A 27,541-nucleotide genomic window follows, 5' to 3' on the forward strand; every position below is an offset into this window, starting at 1 on the left:
GGGGGGGGGGACTTTGGGCTTTTTCACTTTGTGAACCTATAACATGGATAAAAAAAGATATGTCACAATAAAGGAAAATGAAAAAGCCAAACAGCATAATATGAGCACTTTAATGTTGTTAGTCAAGCCAACATGAACAATTTCATATTCTTTCATCAATGAGAATACATCATTGTTTAAAGGCTGATCATGAGTCAAATATTGCAAAGTCCACTTTGTGACCAAAGGTATGTGTAAACCCCTCCTTAAAGGCTATGTTTCTATATTGTTGGAAACAAAAGAATTTTATGATGTTATATATATTAGTTCTTCCAACTTTGTGACAACATAACAGGTTTGTCTCTCGTCTGTTTCCACATGACAATGCCCCCATGCACAAAGCCAGGTCTATGAAGAAATGGTTTTCCCTGTTGTGGAAGAACTTGACTGGTCATCACAGAGTAAGAAAACCCAACCATGAGAGAGATTCATCACCCAACATCAGCGGCCAACCCCTTCAATGGGAGCAAATTTCTGTAGCCATGTTCCCTGGTTTTACACATTCAACTGTTACATGTGCTGTTTAGGTGTCCATTACTTTTATGTAAATAGTGGTTTAGCAGTAAAGTCACTTACATGTAAGCTGTTGCACAAATGTGAAAGGTAAAATATATTTTTTCTGAAAGGTAGTCAAAGTGAAGTAGGACATACTCAACTAAATTACAGTACTCAAGTATATATATGTGCACGAGTTGCTTTCCAACACTGACTAATCTTCTCTATGGGTGACAAAAAGATGAGAGCGGTCTTATTTCCTTGTTCCTGTAACTTGATTCTTTATATTGATGTGTTTTTTGCGAGTTAAATATGGTTAGATCTTTATAAATGTGTATTAATCAACAATAAATTAGTGTGTGTATGTGTGTATGTGTGTGTATGTGTGTGTGAGAGAAAGCGAGAAAAAAATACAAAGAGCAAAGAAGAACAAGCAAGTAAACAGTCATAAGACAAGCAGAGAAAATAAGTTGCACATCTCGATCAAGATGAATTTGTACGTGATATAAATCTGAGTTCCGCTTTTTATTTGGCGGGGACAGTTTTGAATGGAAGCTCCTGTTCTTTCCTTTAACAGAGTTTCAGCCTTAATAAAAATCTAAAAAAGGGCATAGAGAATGCAGCTGGAGGTAAGCCGGTCCCAGTAAACACATGAGGCTTCTCATCACATGCCTCCAATTTACATTCATTAGCACACAATGTGAAGTTAAATGAGACAAATGCTCTTTCCTCATATGTAAATGACAACTGACTGCCACACGCAACTTAAACAGTCAGGATAACCACGTTTTCCTATAATGACAGAGTCTGATGAGCCCTCGTCCTGACTGGTCACACAGCGCAAGCCCTATCACTGTCAACAAGAAGCGGGGATAAAAAGGGCTGCAGATCATTTCACTCTTGATTATCTTCCCAATAAACCCATTAGGGCCTTTCATGTATTAAAATATCAAACTGATTCTCATCAGGAGTTGCCAGAGCCCAAGATGACATCTTCAGCTTGCTTGTTTTGTCCAACAAAACCAAAACATAGGCAACCTTTTTTAGATATAAGAATTTACAATTTTAAAAGAGAGGGAAATAGGGAGAGAGAGAGGTGCAGGGGGGGGGGCTATCCAGCTGTGCGTACAGGCCCGCCCATTCATCGAAAGCGGCCGGGGGTCGCACTCAGCCTCGGATTTTGATTGACTGGCCTATCGTCCAATGAAAGCGCACCCTCACCCTTGTCCTTTTCCAATGGAAGCAAGGCGGAGAGGCGGCCCGCAGGAAGCACACTTGGTTGAATGGCCATTAAAGCAGCAATCAGCGGTAAATGTGTTTTGATGCCACGCTCCAAACACACACCGAACCGACTGTCCGAGGCTACAGGGGCACACTTTGCCACCGTGTAACAACTTTGTGAAATGCTGCCGCTGCACCACTGCGAAATCGCACTGTGCGGAGTCTGGCTACAGATCTAATCAGAGTCTCTCTCTGGGGATTTGAACATTGATGGACAGCTGTTGGGACATTGATTCGGGGAGGAGGTTGGCGATCAATTGACCGTGCGGCAACACAGGCTATAGCCCACCATGAACCAAGTAGCGGGTTTATGTGGCTGCCAAAGGGGGAAGAGGAGCGGCTGAGTTGTCTCCTCAGCGTGTGTGGGAAGATCGTGATGATGCTTTGTGGCCAAACGTGATGCTCCCACCGCCGTCCAGGCTGCAGTGTTTGGTCAGTGCTGTTGCATCAAGACTTGAGGGGACCTAATAAGAGCGGTCAACATGGGATTCACCTTTTCAATTCCCTTAATATCCCTCTTTTCCGGACACGAACCATTTACACCAGCAGATGAACATGTCAGTAGATGTAACGGATCCACAGCGTAATTGATGGTGTTGCGCTATGATCCCTGCAGTCTGTGTAATGGTTTGTATTCCATCAACAGCGCGCGCTGCCGTGCAACCTCTCCATGGATGGTAGTTAATTGGCTCCAATGATGTAGACCCCAATGCACATGGGTCTAATGTTCCATCCTCTCGTGGCGAAACTGGCTCCTTAGTGATAACCGAGCATGTTAAATTGTTTTTATGCCCAGAGCTTTCCACCTCTTCTGGTAATTGCTTTGGATGAGGTGTTTTTTTTAAAGACTTTTTAGAATGAATGTTTTCCTCTAATAGTGAGGGAATTAACCGGTGGCAGTTTAAAGCACACAGGCTGCTTCAACAGTGACCAACTATGGAAAAACCAACTTATGACAGACATTTAATGCGCCTTATCTTTGGGACTTAATAGTTTCCGGGTATAATATCTGAGTGGAAAACCAAACGTTTCCCACAGTGTTTATTTGTAGAGGTACTTTTCTGTCTTTGCCTCCTTGTTCTCCACTATGTCAAGATCAAACAGTGTCAGCCCACCCGGAGTCGGTGCGCCCGGGCTGAGGGGAGGGACCGAGCACAGATCAGCTTGGGGAGAGTCCGAGTCCGTGGCCAACGGGTGCCCATACTCGGCCAGTTCTCCGCGCAAGAAGCTCACCCGGGCCAACAGTCGGTGGAGAGAAGAGGATGATCTGGACCAGCGGCAGCCCGGGCGAGCCACAACGACCGTCAGCAGGGTCAGCTTCAGGTCCAGGTCTGCTTGGCAGGACCATGGCGAGGAGAGCCGAGACAAAAACCGTGCGTCCCTTAAACGTCCAGACGGCGAGGTGAAACCCAAGTCGGTGGAGTTAGGTCTAGAGGAGCAGAGAGCCAAGCCGAGGACCGAGGAGGTCATGCCCGAAGTGAACTTTTCTTTAGTGGCGTGCTTCATCAGCGTCATGCACATTTTCAAATCCAAGAAATTCCACTCTGATAAGTTGGAGCGTCTCTACCAGCGCTACTTTTTCCGTCTTAACCAGAGCAGTCTAACTATGCTCATGGCAGTGCTGGTGCTGGTCTTCACGGTCATGCTGGGCTTCCACTGCTCCAGTGGATCAGCCAGGCCGAGCATAACTTATGTGGTGGTATTTTCCGTGGCCATCTTCCTAACACTCGTTCTGATGGTGGTCTGCAACAGGAACGGCTTCCACCAGGACCACATGTGGATTGTGTGCTATGTGGTCATCCTTCTGGTGCTGGTGATCCAGGTGGTTGGAGTGCTGCTCGTGCAGCCCAGAAGTGCATCAGAGGGGATCTGGTGGACCGTGTTCTTCATCCATGTCATCTACACTCTGCTGCCCGTTAGGATGCGCGCTGCAGTCATCACTGGAGTTATCCTTTCCGCAATCCACGTTGCTGTTTCTTGGATGCTGAACGGCGTGGATAGCGTTCTGTGGAAACAGGTAGGCCTATGCATGCTTATAAAGTTTTATGTCGATCTGCGCAATGACACGCAATAACGCACTGTGTGCAATAACGCACAGCAAAACATGGGCAGTTCCCTTTTTAAACTTCCTGCTGTTGAACTTGTTTCTCTTTGTCAAATTGGATCACAAGCAGCTCTGACAAATAAGTCAAGTGGCCCTTACTGTATTAGCAGATATACTGGGCAGGGTAGTGTTAAAAGTGCAGTTTAAATATGTTCATCACAGCAGTGGCATGCTCAGACTCTCCAAGAGACAAGAGAGAAAATGATTACCTACATGTTCCTCATAAACTCTTAATGCCTCTGGTAGTACTTTTGCAACATGAATATTTACTTTAAAAAATTGACAGGGCTGCTATCTGTAATAAAGTTCCTTACCAAAATGGGTTTTATTTTCCACCATTTACAGCTGTTACTTGCATCATCTACCTAGGTGTGTGTGTGTGTGCTCCTCTCTCCTTCGTCATTGTTTTGGCTGTTCACTCAATTAAGTTATTTTTATTATCTGGACTTATGCTGCTCATAAACCTTCTTTTTTTTTTTTAAACAATGTGGCTCTTATAAGTGCTTTTATAAATACGTCTGAATGAATAACAAGATATTTTCCAGTTGTTAAAGTATTTTGCGTCTAATGGCGTCCCTAAAATTAGTTGGTTCAATTCAAAAGGTGTTTATCCTTGAATATATAAACACACTATAAAAGAAAAGTATGTGGAGACGCCAGTCCACGTATTTTGTTGTACTTCTGGTCTGGGACTGTTTTTCATGGTTTGGGTTAAGCCCTTTGTTCCACCAAAGGGGATTCTTAATGCGATAGTATACACTGATATTTCAGGCAATAGCTTACCTTCATCTACTGTATGTGGCAACAGCTTGAGGAAGGCCCTTTCCTGTTTCAACATGGGAATGAACCTTGTCCTACTACAAAGAGTTTGGACAAGAACTAATTTATCTGTACGTAAAGACAAAGTTGTTAACAAATGTTCACGTCAGAGAAGCTGGTCTGGCAAAAATTGAGTTGAGATGCTTCCATTCACACTAGAGTGGCAACGGATCCTCACCGTAAGCAACACAGCCGCATGGGGAGGACATTGGGAGTAATTCTCTTTTGTCTGAATAATGCCTATGATTTTGTAATGAGATGTTCAATAATCACATGTGGATGTAACATTGCAGCCTTAAAAACACACGTGCTCCAGACATTAGAAAAGAGAGACCAATGTCCCATACTATGGTAGTGTATCCAACTTTAGGGAGAGAACATTAAGTTGCACCCTGTTTAACAACCCAGTGAAAGTACATGAACAGTCGTTTGACATGACACAGTCACAATTACTTATGCAGTCATTAATGTGCAAAGAATGTTTTGAACACCGGAAAGGATGCAGTATGATGTTTGGTTATATAAGCAAACACTAGGCTGATAGTTTAGTTTTTCTGTGTGACTGGAATGTGACTCTGTGTCTATTTGTATTTTCTGTGAAAGCCGCATTGTCATTTGATGTGATGATGTGAGTGTGTGGGAACGAGCTGCTGTATTTGTGTTTCTTTCCTCACCATCCTGTTGTTTTTAGCATATCTGTTCTCCCCTCTTTACATAGCACCCAGCTAGTCTCTTAGTTAGACCACTGTTTATGTGAGACTTATAACCACTTTCCTCCCCTGAAGGACAAGCCACATGTAGTCTAGAGCGAATAGATAGAAGTGCCTCTTGGAAAAAGTGTCTAAATCAGAATCAACATTAGATTTCACATCGATGGGTTAATTGTTCTCCCCTGTTCCCTAGGCAGCATGACAATATATAGCTTAAACTGCGGTTTGCTTTTGCAATTTAGACAATGTAAGCACCCAGAAGCTGAGGAGTGTGACAGAGGATGCCACTGTTTTGGAAGTCATATATTAACCAAACATGGATGCAAGGCAAGCCAGAGTACCTTTCCGAAACAACTGCTGACGCATTCCCCTGTGACTCTAGAAAACTGTGCTCAGTACTCAGTAGCTTAGCAACAGATTTTATTTCACAAACACCATCCACCTCCTCGCAGTACTTCCCCAGGAGCACCTGTGTGTTTTTATTTTCCCCTCCAGCCATGGACCTCCTGCAGCCATTGACTGCCTGCACATCATTTTGTGTTCTGAATCAAACTGAGAGACAAGACCTCTTGTATCGTCATTGCCCCTCTGCACTGTTGGTGTTCACGTTTTATGATAAAAATAACACTGTAGTGATGCGACCGGCACTCATCATTAAAACAAGCAGTGTAATATGGAAAGCCTATTAGTTCAAATTTCACCAAATTGTTTTGCTGTTTTTTGCTGTAATGTCTTTAATATAGTTTTATATTGCCGGCTGGCTCCATGAGCCTGCACATAATGGCTGGCAGACGGTGTTCTGTAAGTGGCGTTGGTGAATGCACTAGGACCCCTGCTTTAGTCCTTTGTGTGAACAGTGGGGCTCAGAAGTTTGGGCACCCCAGGTAAAAGTTTCTATTTATGTGCATAAAGAAGCCAAGAAAAGATGGAAAAATCTCAAAGTCATCAAATGACAGATTAGACATTTGTATAATATGTCACAAAAAAGTTAGATTTTATTTCCATTATTTACACTTTCAAAATAACAGAAAAAAATCTCTTTATAGTGGACTAGTGTACCACAACTCCAGTGTCTGCCAGGTCTTTCTGGATGGATCGTGCAGTCAAACGTGGGTTTGGTCTTGCTTTTCTCACAATCCTGCAAGCTGTTGAGTCTGATATTCTTCTTGGTCTTCCAGATCTTGCTATAACTTCCACTGTTCCTGATGACTGCCATTTCTTAATTACATTCCAAACAGAGGATATTGGCATCTGAAAACGCTTTGCTATCTTCTTATAGCCTTCTCCTGCTTTGCGAGCGTCAGCTATTTTCAGTTTCAGTCTTCTAGACAACTGCTTAGAAGAAGCCATGGTGTTGATCGTTGGGGCAAGGTCAGATGAGTCTGGGCATTTAAAACCTTAAGATTGACATCACCTGGTCTTTCTAGACGATAATTGAGAACAATCCATGACGCTGTCAGGTCTGCCCAAACTTTTGCAGATGCTGTTTCTTTGTTTTCTGTTATTTTGGAAGTGTAAATGATGGAAATAAAATCTAACTTTTTGTGACATATTATACCGATGTCTAATCTGTCATTTGATTCCTTTTGGAGATTTTTCCATGTTTTCTTGGCCTCTTTATGCACATGATACACATTTTTACTTGGGGTGCCCAAACTTTTGAGCCCCACTGTATCTGTTGTATGTTCATTTTTTTTAAATTTTCAAATCATTAATTGAACTCCTATTCCTCCCATGTTGTAAAGAGGATAACCCTAACCCTGAAGACTTGAATCAATATGAAGCAATTGTGTTAAAAATCGTTCACTGTTGCGATGTTTTTGATACAGTCAATTGTATTATAAAAAAGAAGACCTGTCTGAAGGCAAGGTAAAGCAGTGAAAAATCTCTAAATACACTGATTTAAAAAATCCTTTTTTTGCCTGTTTCTGTAATAAAAGGCAGGTTCTATGACTGTGAAATGTAAACCGGATAGTTTCCACTTTGTGTTTCCGCTGTGGCGAGCTGAGTATCACTTTGCTGTTGGGCTTCATTCTGTTCATCTGACATTCATTAACTTTAATTATTTTGTTTGCTATGTAGGAATTCAGAGTCATGATGGGTAATTTGCAGGGGGAAATAAAAAAATAGTTATGGTACACATCTTTAATATGGATTTATTCAACCAGCAAGGTAATTCCTCTAAGAGCTTGCATTATAACAATGCAATTCTGCTTTTTGCTGACCAGCTCAGTTTTGTGATGATTTTTGCTACGGTTTTATTGTTTACTCCTAATAATATTAATGACTATTTTTTACCACTTCCTTATTGAGTCTGACAATGGCGTCTTCTTAGCTGTTTTCTGTATGGTATGAATTGTTTCTTTTGCCCTAACCAATAGGATGTGACTGATGAATCCAAAGGCTCTGCTAGCATTGGTTAGGAGGAGTTAGCTTGCCGTTATGTCTATGAAAGTGCTCATATTATGGTTCATAATTGTATTTAGAGGTTGCACCTGAATAGGTTTACATGGTTTAATTTTCAAAAACACATTATTTTTGTCATACTGCACATTGTTGCAGAGCCTCTTTTCACCCTGTGTGCTGAGTTGTCTGTTAGGAAGTTAGTGATATGATCATATCCACTACAGTGCTCAATTGCCTATTTTTGATGAGGAAATGAACTACAATTTGTCACTGCGAAGGCATGGAGAACACCCCCTACACCACTGGGCGCTCGGGATTGTTGTCGGCTGCGGGAGGTGAGGAAGGCGGGGACGAAGGCTGCCTGCCCGGCTAAGGGAACTGCCACACAGATTGGCACTGACAAGCCTCCTATTCAGCAACACCAGATCGATAACACACAAAATGAATGAGCTACAAATACCCACGGAATTGGTGCTTTATGATTTTCACAAAAGCCTGGCTGAACACACTTATCAATAGTAGCTAGCAGCTAACCAGGCAAGCTACCCACCCGCAAGATCGAGACAGGGTAGGTGAAATAAAATGATGCCTGAGTTGGAAACGCATCTTTATGTTACTTAAGGGCACTGTTTATGTTGAAAAGACATATTAATTGCATTGTGTGTCTGTTAAGAGGCACAAAGGCACTCTGAACCTTGCTCCGTTAACTGGCGTTTTAGCTCAGTGGAAGCTTGTACACGTAGCTGTAGCTACTCAGTATTGCCTGCACGATTCAGGTCGTTTTTCGTCAATTGAGTACTCACATATTTAACATATAAATTGGTCGGAATTCCCCTTTTAATGATGAACCAATTTTTATTTAATTTTGATTAATTTATTCATCAATTATAAAAAAACATTGGGGGGCTTTTCTGCGTTTTAATGGACAGGATTGCTAGGTGGGGGGGGGGGGGGGGGGGGGGGGGGAAAGACATGTAGGACATTTTCAGAGGTTGGGTCAGGGGCTTCAGTTTGCTTCAAACAAAGTTTTAAATCATTGAACAGCATCAGGCACTTTATCCTAAAAATCGGAGAAGGCGGGTTCTAATGAATTTTGTAACTTTCGGAAACTGACATCTGACTTTTTACACAGAAGCCAGGTTTGCAGAAGTATAAAAGTAGGCCGGGTGTTTACTTCTCGCGTAGGCTGCGTTCAGACCAACTTTAGCCCTATGTGGGGGAAAAAATGTAATTTGTTGGATGAGTCCAGTCCAGCGACGCATTGTGGGCCCCAATGCAGGGGGCTCTGTCAAAAAAGAGTTAAAACAGGCTCAACTTTTGCTGCACAAGACCTTGTAGTTACTAACATAAATGCAAGCACACATTCCTGGTAGATGACTTTGTGGTTTGAGTGCTACAATTATTTGGCCTATTAAATAATTGCTGTTGTGATAGGCGTCCTTGAATAGTCACCATTACATTTATGGACTGTTTGCAAGAGCTTGAAGGCCAATCATTTCATTGCCACCAATGACTGCCACGTCTGTAATTGTTGTGCATTTTACAAATAAAGACCTTGAACCTTTCCTACAGCTGTGCCATTGACTGTGATTGAAAAGCATGGTGGTTGAGGTGAAAGGAGAGTCCGTCCCTGTCATTGTTCAGAACTCAATTCAGATTTTGATCACACTCATATCTTTTCTTATGTTATACCCTTGCCATTGTCAGTTTAAAATGGATTTTCATGGTGGTTTGGGATTTCAGATGGTGATGAAATCTTACACATTTCATATGGCATTTGAATCCTGGGTCTTGATTACTGCCAGACATAGGAGTGTTATTTCATGACCCACCCTCATTAAGTCCGTTGTAATATGAATTTTTAACATAACTGGATGATGTTGCTGAAAGTTATGATGTGACCCTGTGGTTTGTTTTGAAAAACACATTGTACTTTTTTCGCTAAGGCATCTGACAACTGACTTAACTACTAATATATACAATATTAGGCAATAGAAATGTTTACTCAGGAAGTAACCCACACACTATTAAATCACTTTATTAATAGAGCACAATAAAAAACATTCGAAGAAGACTTGCATCAAATATATCTAACCAAAAAACAAGGAATTTAGTTATGTGAGAAATGCTAGAAGTTCCTTTTGTTAAAAAAAATGACAGCATTATCTCCTACCAGCATACAGGTTAATCTGAAAGAATGTTGTCACTTTTCAGACTGAGGCGCATACCTTAAAATAAGCATTACTTCCTCATCAGTTTCTGTGCAAAACTATTTATCATCTTATTAAAATCCAGGGCTTTGACCATCACTAGATGCTAATAGCCAATTCTGCACTCTGAGCTGAAAATGACCTCTCCTTTGTGGGATATTATGTCATTTATAGAAGTGATTGTGTGCACATCCCAATTTCTGGCAGGTGCAGGACAAATGATAAATGCTAAAGTGTAAAAATGCAATGTCCACAACAGTGCTTTAAGTTCCCATAACAGACTTATACATCTCAAAAGAGGACTGGATGTCGAATTTCAACAACCCTCTTTTGAGATGTATAAGTATGTGGAATACCTGTATGAAAGTGTTCTCTTAATTGAGTCATGAGTGGCGCTATTAAGCTTTTTAGACCAACCACAACTACTTGAAGTCACATGTTGGGTCAGCTGATTGTAAGGCTTACATATATCCCTTTGTCAAATGAGTCCACCATTTGCCTGAAGAAGACTCAGTAGGGTTGAAACGTTGCCTTTGTATTAAATTATGGGAGCTTAAAGTAGTTTTCCAAACATTACATATTTACATTGTCACCCATTACTTTTGCGAATTATGTGGGGTCTGCACGTTGGCTCAGTGGTTAGCACTGTCGCCTCACGGCAAGAAGGTCTCTCGGGTTTGATCACTGGTCTGGGCAGGGCCTTTTCTGTGTAGAGTTTGCATTCTTTCCCCGTAGGTTTGTGTGGTTTTCCTCCTACCCCCAAGTTGTGTCAAGTAAAAACCTATTCCAAATCAGATATGTGGATCTGGCTCCTGTTTTGTTTTGTTTGTTTTGTTTTTTGTTTTATTTGTTTTGTTATAACTACTTCACTTTTCTGTTCCCTGTATCTGTCTTTTATTGTCTGTAAAGCGTCCTTGAGTGTTAGAAAGGCGCTGTTAAATAAAATGTATTATTATTATTATTATTATTATTATTATTATCATCATAAAATCGATTTACATATTTTGACGAGATGTAAACGGATTATCCGCTGTGGCAATGGGAACAGCCAATGGAAAAAGAGAACTTTTGCGTTTCATGCAGTTTATGACATAAAAACAAGTCATGTTCACAGCAGATTTGTTTTTCCACTCAGTAATTGTAGACGGGTTGTATCAAACACTGATAGACCATTATCATACCCATGAGTGCCCATCACAAGTATAAGAGCTACATGGTTTTGCTATTTTACATTTTCGTATTGTATTGTTTAGTTTTTCCAGTCACCACCTTATATAGCTTCTCCACAGCCTGGTCATGCCGTCAGGCAGTTCAGGCTTATTGACAATAAAGTTGGTTCTTTGATTTCATCTCTCAAGGAGAGGAATCCCATTATCCTTAATGAGGTTTCAGCTAATGAATCATTCTGCAGAATAAAAAAAGTAAAATAATTTTCAATTATATCAAATTGCAAAGACATACATACTTTCTGGCTTAACACTAGTGAGTGTAGTTTCGGTTTTATGTGACCAGGTCCTACCCGAGCGATTTCTGCTGCCACCTCAAAGGATGTGAAATGAATTTAGTTTGCATTTGCAAAACTCTGCAAGTTGTGTTATTTGAAATAACCCATTAGGCTACAAAGCCTCAGAAGATACCATCTACTGCATTCCTTCGGTGTTTTGGAGAATATTTGGCCCAATGCTGAGCACACACTGAAAACGTCTCTTGCATATTGCTGTTGTGTTTTGGGAACTGTGTGACTAGAGTTTTGGTGATTTTCATGTTCTTACTTATTCAAAAGACTTGATTATCTCTAAGGTTTGTTAGGAATATTTCTTTTTTGGGGTTTATGAAAACCTTTCCAACCCACAGGATATAGCCAGATGAAACGTTTCATCCAGCAGTCGCAATATGTTTGTTAGTTGACTTCAACTGTATGTGGTGTCCATCATCCATTAATCAGGCCAAATGCCCCCTGAGCTACAATTTCCTTTTTAAACATTGTACTGGCATTTAAAACAGTAAAAGTGTTAAAATTGGATTTGATTCACACGTTTTATTCACTCAGCTGACTGTGTCACACCATTAAACTGTATGGTTCAGGAAGCATGAGGTTGACCTGGGGCTTGCCTCACGAAGCAGAATAAGAAGGTCATCCAACTTAGCTCTTAACCCGGGCTTTTGCTCTTAACTCTTCTCCATAGTAACTAATTGTAATCTCACAAACTTAAACATACTATAGACCGAATCACCATCACTACAAAGACCCAAAAAGCAAAAAGCACGGAGCAATGTTTTTTACAGAAGGGTCACTTTTTTGTTTGTTCTACACCTGGGACGCACATGCATTAAATATACATTATATCCTGGATATTCCTGCCTGGTTTCACACTATTGTGCTGATCTACAGGTGGCGTTGACACAACACAACAATGAGCCTGCATCGGCAGGGAAGAAAATGACTGCTAGCAAGTAAACACAAAAGATCAACGCTGTTTAAACTTTTTTACAAATTCAGCTTTGCAAATGTTTTATGAGGAACTAAATGCTTCCACAATTTGTTAGACCTCAGGAGTGCACACTGTGTTTTGGTGAGAAGCGATGACTCAAAACATCACTTTGCTAGTAGACAAGAAAACTCCACAGGGTACTGTGACACTTTGTCTTTACAAGAAATCTAGTGTGGTGTACATATTTGCTGGACCTGTGCCTCACTCTGACTTTAAAACAGGGTTTATAACAGATTGCAGGTGGATAGTTTCTATTGGTGGGAGTAAGAAATAAAATCTACCATTTACAAATTATTAATTAGTGATATTGCTGTTGGTTCAGTGCAGTCTCTTACACTCATATTTCATCCCAGTAGCCCTGGTGAACATCAGCTTTGTTTATAGAAAATAGTTTTTACATACTGAGTGATATGGCAACATTAGCCATGGTGGAATAATGCAGTCGTGTTGTACTTAATCAACAATCCTCCATATTTAATGTGTATGATGACATGCTTTATGGCTTGCTCATACTAAGGTGATAAATGTGAAAAGGATTTGTCAAAATACATCTTTTTAGCGTAGTGTGATCACACAGTCTGATGACCTCAGTATTGACACACAGGGGAACCTAATGGTCATTTTCCATGGTCACCCCCCCCGTGGCTGCTTTATTGACTGCTGTTGAAAGCTCTTTGATGTGAGGAATACAAGCGGACATTTCCCTTCAGTTTCTCCCACACTTTTTTCTTTTATGAATGAGTCAGTTTTAATAAGAACTGTCCTTTAAAAATGTAATCTATAAATGTGCTGGTGTATAAAATGTATATCTGTACCACGGCTGTGAAGGAACACAGATTATTTTCTGTCAATGATGCCATCGGGATTGGGAAAGGTGAAGCTGAATCCAGGACACAAAGCAGCGACCTTTGAACGATTCAAGCTCTCTCTATTTATTGGTTTCAATGTATAAAGCTATAAAGAATTTAGATAGTTGAACCAATCAAGAAACAGAAGATATGCTGGTTCTGTGATTGATTTTTAATTTGACTATTCTGTAGCCTGCCCTACATGGTATGATTTGTGTGGAAAGTCTAGTTGGGGAAAACAAGCTGTTGTTGGTCACTGAAGTCTTAAAGTTAGTTACGTTTTGGTTATTTAGGGAGGTGGTGCTTTGTAACAAATGCCATACGCTAAACTTCCCTTGGAATCCATTAGTCTTTTTTTTCATCTCTATGGTGCTACTTCAGGTATTTTTTTATTTAAACTGTGATCCTCTGATCAGATTTGTCTTCCTTTCATTTTTTTTCTCCCCTCGCAAATGCCACTGCTGTTAGTTTTTTTGTCTTGTTTCTCACATTTTCTTAATGTCAACATCACCAGGAGGCCGTGGTCTGTATGTGTAATAAGGGGTCCCTTTTTGTGGATTTGGACCGATGTTGGAGTCACAGGTTACGTTTTATTTATAGATCATAAGTGCGAAATTTGCCTCAAGAGGCTTTACAATGTGTACAGCATTCGGGGATATATATATATATATATATATATATATATATATATATATATATATATATATAGCTGGATTGAACAACAAGACTTCGCATGTGCATATTCATACCACTTTTCTGTGATGTGCATCTTCAGACACACACTAGTCATTTGTAGGCAGGCATGTTATGCTCCACTGAGAAAACGTCCCTCATAATTCTACAGAGCTACATTTGTGTATCCAGCTTGGGTTCAGTAATCAAAGTTCCCATTTGCATTCCTGAGCTAGATTATTGTTCTGCATGGTGATAACTCAACAATTCTCTTGCAGTGAGTCAGTAAATAGAGAGAGAACCTGAGAGGCTTTGTGTCAATATCACAACACTTCAGATGTTGTTTTGCTTTCACTTTAGTGTAGACTCTCTGTGGCATGTTTAAATGTACTTTTATTATTTACAATTTATTACTGTTACTTGTTGTTTTCATGTTGCTTTGCAACCAAATAGCTAAATATGTTCAAACTATTTAAGCAAGATAAGGACAGTTTTGTTCTAAAGGATTGGTCCCTTTTCCTAAAAGAGACCATGTGTAAGTGGCCACTACTGCCCCAGTGTTTGTATATGAATGGTGGCTGAAATAGCAAGTGCACAGACCTGCTAGCCTGTGCCACCAGGACCTCTTTTTGACATTTTTGTCTACTGCTTAAGTGACCTCACACGGCAAGACTTCAGACCTGATTAAAATGCTTGACCTGTAACATTTAGCTGGAGAGAAGCTTGTTGTAAGCACAGAGAAAGAGTAGGGTTTTAAAAATAGCAATGACTAAGTAATGTGTTTGAATGTAACCCAGCTTGAAATGAGGACATGATGTATTGTTTTTCCTGCGTGACTGTGTGTTGTGCCACATCAATTTTTATGAGGCGAGTCCCCCTTTCTGTTGGTTGCATAGGGGATGTTTTCCTCTCCCGTTCCCGCAGGCCTACCTCATAATCAATGAATCAAAGCCACTGGATAAACGGAGACAGCAAATCTCTGGAACAGGAATTAGATCCCATGAGGTTGAACCTCATGAATACAACTTGTATTAGAGTCTATGATATCCAGGGAAACGGTTGGTTCAAGTTTCCAGGCTGGAATTACCTTGCACCTTGCCATATGCTTCCCAGTATATAACTAGAGAGGGCTGTGATTTTTTTTTTTTTTTTTTTGTAGCCATTTGATGTGTTCACACTCACATTTGTGGTTATTTGGGGATTATTTATGGCATGTTGGTGTCATAAAGTGCAGATTTAAATACCAGATGTGAAAGCTAAACCAAGTACTGATAGTATTATGTGAAAGGGGTTCTGCTATGTTTGATGCACTCAAACCCTATGTTTGGGCTGCTACAAACCTAGATCCCTAAAAGCAAAATTTATTGTTTTTGGCCTCTTGGTGTCTGTACAATAAGAAGCTGTAAACACAATATTGGCATAAAATCAACTCATAGAGTTGATTGTGTTAACACAGTGTGTTAAAAAATAGTTTTTGCATCTAACATTTAAGAAGCAAAGTTATCATTCATTTAGAGTTGTGTTTCTGGTCAATCAATGAATGAAGTCCAATATTCACTGATCTTTTTTATCTCTGTTTTGGTCTCCACCAGCTCGAAATATCTGGCTCTTCTGCTAAATATTCCACTGTGTAGTTACAAGCTTTGCCAGTAGGCCCTTTTGGTGCTTGTTTTGCTTTACAGTTGTTTAATCAGAACTTTTGCCTGCTCTGCTGGAAATCTGGCTGATGAGAGCAGTGAGAATGCACAATGACCGTGGGAAAAAGCTATAAAATGGCAATAGCAAAATTTCACATTTGTGCTGTCCATCTGCATACTATACTACTACTCTTCTCTTGCCCATAATAGCATGAAGCGTGTTCCTTTGAACATACAGGGTGAATCTGTGGCTTTTTACTGATTCTTGTAGCATAAAAATTACCCAAAGTATATTCAGTAACACTTTACTTGAGAGAGTGACATGACACATGAACCCTAACCCTAAAATTAACTTGTCATGACAAAACCGAATGACTCTTACTAAAAGATGCGTTATGTCGTAAAGGTTTGACTTGTTTATGATGTTTATGACACATTCATGAGTGCCATGCCACTTTTATTAAGAAACCTTCAAGTGAGGTGTAACTGTATATTCTAATACCAAACCATTTTGTGACAGTTTGCAACTATGTCTCTTTTCAGAAAAGAGCCCTGATCTGACTGAACCATATATGCACTGCACAAAGCGTGCTTGCTTGCACAGTTACATAGCGCGCTTCACCGACTGCCTTTGTCAAGGTGGCACGAAGAGTCCATTGAGCCCATTACGTGCCATTATGCTAATTGTGGAAAGTAATTCCATTATCATCAGTAATGAATGCAAATCCATTGTCCTGTTTTCAGGTCATTGATGGGTAGAGGGAGAAAATAGGTTGTTTTTTCTGTTCACTTGCACATTTACAGTGACTCACCATTCAAATGATAGTGTGAGAAATGGTCCTTGAAATGATAATTATAGAACTGATCATGCAGCTTATTCAAGGATCCTTACTGTCACATTTTTCTGTATACAAGCATTTCGTTTGGTTTAATTTCCCCACAAATCTTACTGATGTTCTGAAAGACAAATGGTCCTGTTTCCTGGACCTACAGAGCAGACAGATTTCGTTTACTTGGCATCAAATCTCACTGTAGCTCCCACACACCCCTTCCTAGTTTTATAGAGGCACCATTGTCAGAGACATAAAAGCAGTGTGCTTTAGAGGGAGAGTGCATGACAGAGGATGGATATGGGGCAGCATGCCCATTGCCAATTACCCCTCTTACATGGGGAGCAGAACCATTTTGGGGCACAAATGTCCCATGTTAAGATCAGACGTGTGACAGACAGACCAATTAAGATTTAGGGCTTAAAGTAATAAATATTTTCATTATTGATTTAAGTGTTTTATTTATCTTTTTGTGATTAATTGATTGATTGGTCATAGATTATCAGGAAATTCCCCAAAGTGACATATCCCAAAAAATATAACGAACATTCCAAAAGCCAATGGGGCGGCTGTGGCTCAGTGGTAGAGCGGTTGCCTGCCAATCGGAAGGTTGGTGGTTCGATCCCCGCCCCTGCAGTCATTGTCGAAGTGTCCCTGGGCAAGACACTGAACCCCGAGTTGCCCCCGGTGCTGCGCATCGGAGTGAGAATGTGTGTGAATGTTTATCTGATGAGCAGGTGGCACCTTGTATGGCAGCCCTGGCCACAGTGTATGAATGTGTGTGAATGGTGAATGTTTCCTGTAGATGTAAAAGCGCTTTGAGCAGTTGTTAAAATTGGAAAAAGCGCTATATAAATACAGCACATTTACATTTACATTTAATTAAAGTTGCAAGTAGCGTTGGACCACACAGACTTTGCATGAGGAAAAAAACTTCTATATTTTAGCGGATCATTTTTTTGAGTTTCATCAACTTACCAGCTCGAACACTTAAAGGGTCCTTGTTTAAAAACATCAGGTTTTAAACATTTAAAAATTCTCTAGCACCCGGATGTAAGTATATGCTGTAAAGCTTGTTACCTAGATGGAATGTCATTTGTATTTTCCCAAACTACCGGGCTATTGGCTAGTAGTGTTTCTGCACTTTGGTTCATTCTTGTTATATTTAGAAAGGGCTGGTTAGATTGAGATAAAACTGGCTCTAAAATTACAGATTGTCCATATCGGACGGGAAGAGTGTCAACTCTAAAGTTATCATTATTCTGTGGTTGGATGTCAAGGAAAAGTCCTCAGATCCCTCTCCAGCAATGCTACCCACATGTATTATGACTGCGAGGCGGAGAAATAAAGTAACACAGGGTGTGATAAGGCTCAGTCTTCCCCACCAGGCCTTATATGGACGGAGTTTGGGTTTCAGCAGCTTCCAAAAGCTGATCAGGATACTACAGTTTACGAGCTCCAGGTCAGGGATTAGTCAAAGTCATCCTCGTGGAGCTTCCCTGATCAATGTCTCTGCGTCTAAACCTAATCATATTCATATTACAGATGCACAACTGCAGTATGTGGATCAAAGGGGATGACACTACATCTCAGCTTTAGAGTGGAGCTCTCACATTGGTGCCTCAGACTTACAATATTATACCGAGGTTTTATTCAACAGCAGTGCAAATGTTTTGTAGAGCACACAAAATCTGATTTTAAAATGATAAAGCAACAGTGGCAGGTTGGTCAACATGTAGATAATCCCATTAGGTGTTATAAATTTAATTAGGCATATTAATCGGGCAGATCAAACTCTATTTAATCAAATCAGTTCACTGACTTGACCAGTTTGGCATCTGATAATATAATCTGTTAATTATTTGTAGCTTTATGTAATCATTTTGCTGGCAAATGGCTCTTTCTGTCGCTGCACATAAAAGCACAGATACTGTTAAATGTTTAATATTGTTTGTTTTGATTTCTTCATTAGGTCTGTGTGAGAGTTGGTGAGTCTCTGAAGGACCTTATTGCAGAAATCAAAAATACACTGATAACAATTGTCGCGATAGGGGCTCAAGGTTGTTCTATGGGTTTTTGTACAGATACAAATGCAGTGACATGGTTTATTAATAGCTTTTAAATCCATAAATGACTTGATAATATGGAGAATATTGCAGTTTTGTGTGACATTCTTATATGAATGATATGGATAAAATTGAGGCTTGGAGGGTCTGAAATCAATAATAAAATTACTATCAGTGGCTGAAATTAAAAGGCATTATTCACAAAACCAAATAATGTTAGCAGTTTGAGAAGTATTATTGTGCAGGTTGTGTTGTACCTCATGTATTTAATATCACTGTCAGCGATGTTGGTGGTACAGATACCTCTGAATTGCAGTTGAGTAGTTCACATGAATTGATGATTCTGCTTAGGCTTTCTTTTTTTTCTTTTTTCTTTTTTTCTTTTTTTTTAATGAGTTTTATGTTCATGCATGTTGATTTTGAGTCTGCAAACAGAAGAATCCTTTGTATACAAACTGTTTGTCCATTATTTTTGTGTGAAATAGCTTAAATTGGTTCTCATCGCAATGTGACAAACAATTATTGTATTCTATTTACTATTTTTCTTGATTTTAGTGCAACAACCTTACTTATTCTTTTTTTGTTTCAAGATACAGGCACTTCCTGAGATTATTTTACTCATTCTTTTTTCAGAAAACACAAAAGACATTACACACTTAATTTAGACTTAAAAAGGCAATAGTTAAAGTCCGTTTTGATAATATTAAAGTTTTTAAAGTTTGCTGTTCAATTTATAGGACTTCAAACAAGTGGAGTCAGTAATTATCAAAATAGAGATAAAGTAAATATTTTGAGGACTCAATTATAGACATAAAATACTTGATGAGGGTATAATAAGACATCTAGAGTGCATTAATAATACTACAAAGTGTTAAAGGGCTAGATAAAGACATTATTCACAAAACCAAATAATCCAATTTGAAACTAGTTTTCCCGTGGAAAATAGCAGTGCAGTTGAGATGTGTTGGATGATGATACGTAGAAAAGTTATTTGACTGATGCCCTTTATTCAGATAATGGCACAAGAAAACAAACAATATCTTATAAGCACCAAAAGGTCACTAAAAAGTTGTTCTTCCATGACACAAACTAGTCTGGAGATACTGTGTGGTGTTGTAGATATGTCGAGATATGTTTTCTGGGAATGTTGACACTACCAAACAACAGTTTGAAGAATTTTGGCCGGCTCAGCAATACTATTGGCATGTTTTGAAAGGTGTTATGGTGTAAACTGTCACTGAACAGGCCAGTTGTAACTGAGACTCGGTCCAACAGCCTCCGAGGGCCTCCAGTCTGTTTTGGCTCGGTGTTGTGGAAATCACAGCGTGGGTGTGTTTGATCACTCAGACAGAACTGTCATGGCCACTGGCAGCCGGACGACTCCCAGACACCCAAACACAACACACGGGCAGACACAAAACATCACATGAGCTGTGTGGATTAAACTGTGGATCAAGTGGAGGCGATGAAGATGAGCATGGGGCATTTGACGGACACACATACGTGTCCCTGAGGTCGTGCCCCTGCTGGGTATTTATTATTAAAGGGTAACTACTGTTTTTGCAACCTATTTTCCTATGTTTTTGTGTCTAAGTGACTAGTGGGAACAACAATTTTTGACATTGGTCCAGTATTAAGCAAGATTGCTGCATTGGGCAGCGGCAAAACAAGCTACCATGTAAGATAATTGGACAATTGTCCAGCTTGTAATTACCTTCACAAAAATGCTCATTTTGCCACTGAACGGCTCAGATTAACATATTAATCTGACGCCGACTGCAGCGATCATGCTTAAAACTGGACCACTGTCAAAGATTGCTGTTCCCATTGGTCACTGAGACACCAAAAAATAGGAAAAATAGGGTCCAGGTGAAAAAAAAAAATGGTAGTTAGCTTTTAAGGAACCAAACATAGCTGGGACTTTATATATTAGCACTTTCTTATTGTCCTTGTCCTCCTGCTCATTGTTTGATCAGATTGTCTTGGACATAAATAACTCTTATGATGTTGGTGGTTTCCTGTAAACCAACAAAATCCCACCACCAAAATGGAAAAATTGATTTAATTGTTATCAACAACAAAAACAATTTTAGGAAAACTAGTAACAGAAGGAACCAAGTAGATTGAAATTACATCAAGAGCATGAACTGCATGTTTCTTTTACTTTTTGCATATTTTTTTCCTCTCTTCAACAGACTGTCCATCTTGTTTTTCTTTCCAACTTAATCTTTCAACCCCTGAAAATGTTATTCTTCATAGCATTAAGCTTAGTGCTTTTGTATTATTTATGAATTCAGAATGAATCCAATTCACACACCTTTTACTTCTTTTCATTTTTTCCTCCACTTAAATCAACAATACTAGATTTTTGTAGATTGGTGTTGTGGACAGCTTTTGGTACTGTACATCTGTATGAATATGATTAAACGTTTCTTGTCATGCAGCTGTGAAAAGGTCAGTGATTGTGAAGCATGAATAAAACCGCTGATCCCAATCAGCTAATTTGAGCGTGACGTCAGTGCTATTCCTGAGCTAATGCCATTCTTTATTAATGATGGCTCAGTTACAACAATTATTGTTTTTATTAGTTTCACCTGTGTCTGAAAGGTCAACATGAAAAAAGTGTCTAATCAACCTTTGCTTTATTCTACACTGCAGCCATTTTGGAAACCACTGCACTTTATAGTATGTTTTGTAGTGTTTGGACTCACTTAGAAAGTCAGTAATTCAAATCGTAAAACATGTGTATCTTGCAGAAAAGTTCACCAGGGGCTGGACAGAGCAAGGATCGAAATAATGGAGTTTGCACAATGAACGCTCCCCATAGAAAATATTCACCACCACAATTAACTGAGTGGTTTCTCAGAGTAAAGCGGAGCGTGCTCTGTTTATCTGAAAAGGTCAGATGTTGACATAAACATAATAATCAGCATAAGGAAGTCCTTTGCCTCTGAAAACCAGAATAATCCATTTGTTTGCCATTACTTATAATGACACACTTATTGATTTTGCAATGTCCAATTATGTGAGTTTTCTTGTTGAAAAATTGTAATATATTTCTTCAATTGCAACTCGTTCCCTGTCATTGTTTATAATCTTAGTTTTAATAGTCTCGGTTTGACATTCTTGTCATCGTCTCTTCTGACACTCTTGCTGGCTGTGTTTATGCTCATACACAGTTTTATAAACATTGTCTTAACATGATCTCAATCCAGGTTGCTAAATATCAGAGCTGTGTTCAGCTTAATATTTTTCGTTTTTGTCACTTGTAATCATTAGTCACAATTTTCATTGTCATTTCTTTTTTTTAACATAACAATGGCTTTTTGCTGAATACGGCCGTGTTGTTCATAATAGTGTCATACACAGAACAAGGTAGAGTTGCACATATACTGGGGTTGAGCATTAATATTTATCCCCTGCTGGGTCAGAGATGGTATGCTTGGTATGTTGGAGGCTTGGTACTTTCTCTCATTAAGCTTTCACAATCTCTCTCTCTCTCTCTCTCTCTCTCTCTCTCTCTCTCTCTCTCTCTCTCTCAAACACACTCACTCACTCACTCACTCACTTACTCACTCACTTACTCACACATTCTCACAGTCTCTCTCTCTCTCAAACACACTCACTTGCTCACTCACTCACTCACTTACACACTCACTCACTTACTCACACACTCTCACACACACTCTCTCTCTCTCTTTCTCTCTCTCTCCCACACATTTTATGTTTATTTTCTCTAAACAGGAATTATTGTGTCATTCAGCTGTAACTTCTCCTGAGACGACCGTAATTTACTCATTCAATCATGTCAGACTTTTGGTTACAGTAACGTTTAGCACTTAATCATCCTTTGATCATGTAGGACATACAGATTTGGTTAGAACTGGCTTTAACTTAACATAACTTATTAAATTTAGCACTCCTGTTGTCAGGGAATCCTTGCAACTTTTATTTCCTGCTAATAGGAAGCTCACATCAGGCTCCATGGATCCATTTCAAGACTTTCAAGGGATTTGTTGCATATTGTCAGTTTCACAAAAAAAGTATTTTTACTCTGAGATCTGAGAGAATTGTGATTTGGACTGCTTTCTGCAGTTGGCTCTAATTTTGGTGGAGACATTGCAGGCTGAAACAGTAGACCACCAACTAGCACAGGGACACAAATATTGCTTACCATGGGATTACTAAAAGTTGGCATCCAAATTAGATACAACAGTAGTTCTCAATGTGCAGCCAAGGGACTGTCCATCTCATTAAACTGCTCTTGAGCCTGAGCTGTTGCTATATTCTTACTTAATCACAATCATACAATTCTGTGTAATGTTTGTTTATTTGCTACTTAATCATTTGACATAGGCCTGTTTAGTGGGTTAATGGTTGCATTTTTTATTTGATTTACTATGATTCTGCCTGTGATTTTAGTTTCTCAGCAAGTTAAAGGGTGATTACCGTTTCTTTCCTCCGGGACCCTATTTTCCTATGTTTCTGTGTCTAAGTGACTGATGGGAACAACAGTCTTTTACACTGGTCCAGTATCAAGCAAGATCACTGCAGTTGCAGCGGCGAAACAAGCTCCAATATAAGTTATAGGGCGTTCACGCTTAATACCTGACCAATGTCAAAGATTGTTGTTGCCATTAGTCACTTAGACACAAAAACATAGGAAAATGGGATCCAAGTTGAATAAAACAGTAGTACCCTCTTAACCAGGGTGAGTACATACAGGTTTGTCTGATTAAGTCCTTTCACTAGGGAGGGGCTGGGCACTCCCAAGAGGAAGTTGAACAATACATCGTTCCGCAGTGAATGACATTTAGAATATTTAAGGTGCCTATTGTTGTGGGTGCACATCAATGTATAAATAGTCATGTCAGCATTAACTGTGCTATAAAAATCTAATGGTATTCCTATCCTGAATGTGTTGTTGTTATTTTATTTTAGTACTGGTTGGTATATGCCAATTAGGTGAGGCTGAGACAGAATGGCTTCAGGAAAAGGGGAAAGAACTTTGCAGCTTGCTGTGAGGTTGCCGTTTTAGTTGTGTGTTTCTTTGCCTTAGTTAAAGTTTTTTTTTTGTATTTCCCAGGATTCATTTTGTGCCCTTTGTCTGAGTATGATGATTTGTTTTGATAATAAACACCCCAGTTTTTGAACTTCACAAGCTTTCTGTCCAGCTTCCTCAAAATGCCCCACCACCTCATCAGTTTTTGCACGAGGTGGGTGGTTTGACACTATTCCTTGACAACTGAACAAATTGTAATAACATTTGCTCAGATCACAAAGCACTATGCACCCATGTTATTAGTACAATGATAATTGTAATAATTGTGGCGAGCAAAGATTTTAGCCTGCCGTTGTCTAAATTGTTTTCTTGCAAAGGATAGAACAGCATTTTTGTATTTCTGCCATTTTTGTTGTATAATTTATGGCACCAAACATGCCGAGGTGCATCTGTTTGGAAACCAATTCAGGAGGCATCAGCCATGGGAATGCATGATGAGGATTTCCACAGGAGAGTCGTCCCAGGAGAAGCATTAGTGTTTCTCATTGTGTTTCATCATTCAGGCAGCCTAGGGGACGCCATCTCAGTCTTCTTCTTTTCTTTTCTGTAAGCTCTGGGCTTCTCCAGTAACACGGTTAGTGTGTTACAGGATATTTGTAGCATTGTTTTAGACCACTTTATACGGCTGTTTTGTTCTGAGACCTAAAGAGATAGAGACTGAATCCTTTAACCTCCCAGCTCCAAATGAATCGGTGTAGGCAGAGATAATTCCTACAAGTTTACATTTCATCCTTTTGTTAATGTAGATAGTGGAACACTGGGTGCACAGACCTACCTGGCTATTAAAACTGAATTTGTTTCCTGTCAGAGTTTTCAAAGCTTTGGAGCAAAATAGATTTGAGTGGTAGGGGTTGACATCAAAGAGTGCCACGCAGCCGTGTCTCCCGCATGACCGGTGTTGAAATGCAGGGTCTAAATTTGGAAGACTCCAGTTAGTCAGTGTCCCCTATCTGTCTCTTCTCTTTTGAAGCATGAGATGAAAAATTAAACATGCTTTTTCTTGTGTTTGTCGGTAGGCTTGTCTTTCTTCTTCAAAGGCATGACTCATAAAAATGACCTTTTAGTTCCCAGGAGTTCAGCATCTCCTGTGAGGCTTCAGGGCTGCTTGAAAGCCTTTCTGTGCCCCTGTGTTGAAGTAGAAGTCCAGAAAATGTTCCCAGTCAAAGCCAAACTCTGTTAAAATTGTTTCCTCTTCACATTTGGTTTCTGAACAGTAGATTTTGTGTGGTGTTTTATGCTCTTGAGATGTCTGCAAGTTGTGAAATTGAATGTCAGAGGATATGCAGAGACTAGGCATCTTCACACTTGGTCCAGTATCAGATAAAAGTTTGTGTTTGTCAGTTTTTGAGGAAGAGCAATACAAAAAAATGCAATCCTATATCAATGCAGACTTACAAGTGTTTGTGGTTTCAATGCGAACACTGCTTACCGCTGCCTGCTGAACTAATCAATATTATTACATTATTAACTGCATTAGGGCTTGCTCGAACCAAAGCCTTGACCACAGTTTTGTGGCGGACTCAAGTGTGAAATTAGTTTTCACACTTCACCAAATGTACCAAACTCTCAGGACTGGAAGAATGCTCCATGTTGCCCATTCTGAAAACGGCCTTAAAGTGTTTCTGGAAATTACGTAAACGGAAAGACTGACTTTTACACACCGTGAATAAAGTGTGCTTGTACGTATTTTCTTTTCTTTTTTGTAAAGTTCCCTAGTAGTCCTTTGGTTCATTATACTGTTTTCAACACTTGCATTGAATTATGGGATTACACCATACATGATCATGTTCAATACAACATGCAAACATTTATAAATCATACCTGTAGCACCATGTCCGAGAAAACTCTTCCTGCAACCTGGATGTGTCTGCAAGCGTGTATATGTAAGTATATGCAGGTCAACTGTTTGCTTTTGAAATACTATTTGTCTCTATTACATTCTTTTAATTTTAATATATGAATCTATTCGTGAAGCACATACTATGTGTTTTATAAAAGCAACCTTTGTTTATGGCTACTTTTCAATGGCTAATGGATAAATTAATAAGTCTGTGCATATTCACGTTATCCTGTTAGAATAAGCACAATAGAAGTACATGTGAGTAATGCAGTAGATGCCACATGATTATGTTTTCATAAAAAGCTTTCAGTTTTCATTAGATATGGTTAATGTAATGTACAGTACTAAATTGCACTTTGCTTTCTGGTGGAAATAACACAGGAGTCTAATAATAGCAGTGTTATCGGAGTGCTATAGTGACATGGAAATATTACATATGCAGAACTGATGCAGCAAAACCTGTCTTTGGTTCATGCAATTTGATTCTCATGTCGGGTCCTGTTCCCAAAGACATTAACATAGCAGCTGACAGCTGTCAAGATAACATCCGGCAACAAATAACTGCAGGCCCTCACTTGAGAGACTTTCACCTTCTCGTACATTGCCCGGCAGAATAAGGCTGGCAGTGGGTTGCTCACAGTAATCAGTATGAAACACATGACTTGCATTTATCCTTAAAGAACACAATGTGCCTCAGTGTGCTCAATGAGGGGGTGTGTACTTGTAATCAATTTAATAATCTACTCAAAAGAAAGTACAAATCAGACTTACAATGTTGCAGTACTTATCAAGGGCCAACTTAACAGAGGCTTGATTATTTTACTTTACTGACTCAAAATTAACTTTATGGTTTGCCTCAGCCATGATCTCCAGAAATTTGCAATCACAGTAATTTTAATTACAAAATTAAACAATTGCATTAATATTTTCACAAAGAGGAAGATTGGTCATTGCAATTCTCCTCCAATGCTTAATTACTGGCTATGCATTGGTTCTAAAGATCTCTAACAGTTAAAATGTCAACAAACCATATCTAACCTTACAGCAAAACGTAACCATCTACAGCACTGTTATGTTCCTCTAACTAACCATGTAATTCATGAAGCTATTTGGAAACCGTACTCTGTGTGGGAGTAAATAATTTAAGTTTGATTCAGACAAAATGTTCTTTAAATACAAGAACTTCCTGTCTACTGACTATTACAGGAATGTTCACCATGCAATAAAATTTACAGCAACAGTTTAGCCCTAACAGCATGAATGAATTAATGCTTTTTCTACCTCCTTAAAACATTTGCAAAGCCTTCTTTGAATGTTTCAGGACGTTGAAAGTCTTGAATCCTGTGTGGATTTAGCAGGGATTTTTTTTCTGAAGGGTAGTTAACACATTTTTTGTTTTACCTTGCTTGATGCTTTTTGGGGGGGAGTAAACATGTTTTTATGTAGATTTTGTACACTTTTCCTGTAGAAAAGGGAATATGTATTTAAACAGAACTTTAGCAACGTTTTTTGTGCAAACTATGTGTTTAACTTCTGCTTGCATTATTGCCGTTTCTTGTTTTGTACCCTTTTTAAAGGGTACCTCAGTAGTAGTAAAGAGGGAGGGTATGGGAAGCAAACTGTTACACATTCCCCATCCAGATTTATCCAGCTGGTTTAGAGATTGAACGGGGGGGGGGGGGGCTTTCGGTCACAACCCTGATTATCTACTAATTAGGCCACCATGCACACCTTTTAGGGCACATTAATGCAACTGACTGTAGAATCTAAGACACATTTGCATCACTGCCCTCTGCAGACTGAAGAAATGTCTCGCCATGCATCCTCATAAGCCTGCTGGTAGAGCAAGTGATACAAATATTAAGGGCACATGCTCATAAGAATATTGCTCCACGGCACCACTAGTTTACCAATGTATCAAAACTGTGTTTAATCAGAAATACAGAATCTTATATTACCACAGAACAGTGTGGTGTGGTTTGGTTGCTGTTGCTATCCTCACTTGTGTGGGCTGGTTGTTGGCCACCAGT

The 27,541-nt window shown here is 39.5% G+C and overlaps 1 protein-coding gene across 1 annotated transcript in view; it reads left to right on the forward strand.

Moving 5' to 3' along the window:
* The first annotated feature begins 1,788 nt into the window (after window positions 1-1,788).
* adcy5 (adenylate cyclase 5) overlaps window positions 1,789-27,541 on the forward strand; it is a 72,169-nt gene continuing 46,416 nt past the window's right edge. Inside the window, exon 1 of the mRNA XM_034885354.1 lies at window positions 1,789-3,832. Within this exon, the coding sequence (XP_034741245.1) occupies window positions 2,903-3,832 (930 nt within the window). The 5' untranslated portion in view covers window positions 1,789-2,902. The remainder of the gene's footprint in view (window positions 3,833-27,541) is intronic.

The sequence above is a fragment of the Etheostoma cragini genome, chromosome 11 (assembly GCF_013103735.1).
Source record: "Etheostoma cragini isolate CJK2018 chromosome 11, CSU_Ecrag_1.0, whole genome shotgun sequence".
Taxonomy (NCBI): domain Eukaryota; kingdom Metazoa; phylum Chordata; class Actinopteri; order Perciformes; family Percidae; genus Etheostoma; species Etheostoma cragini.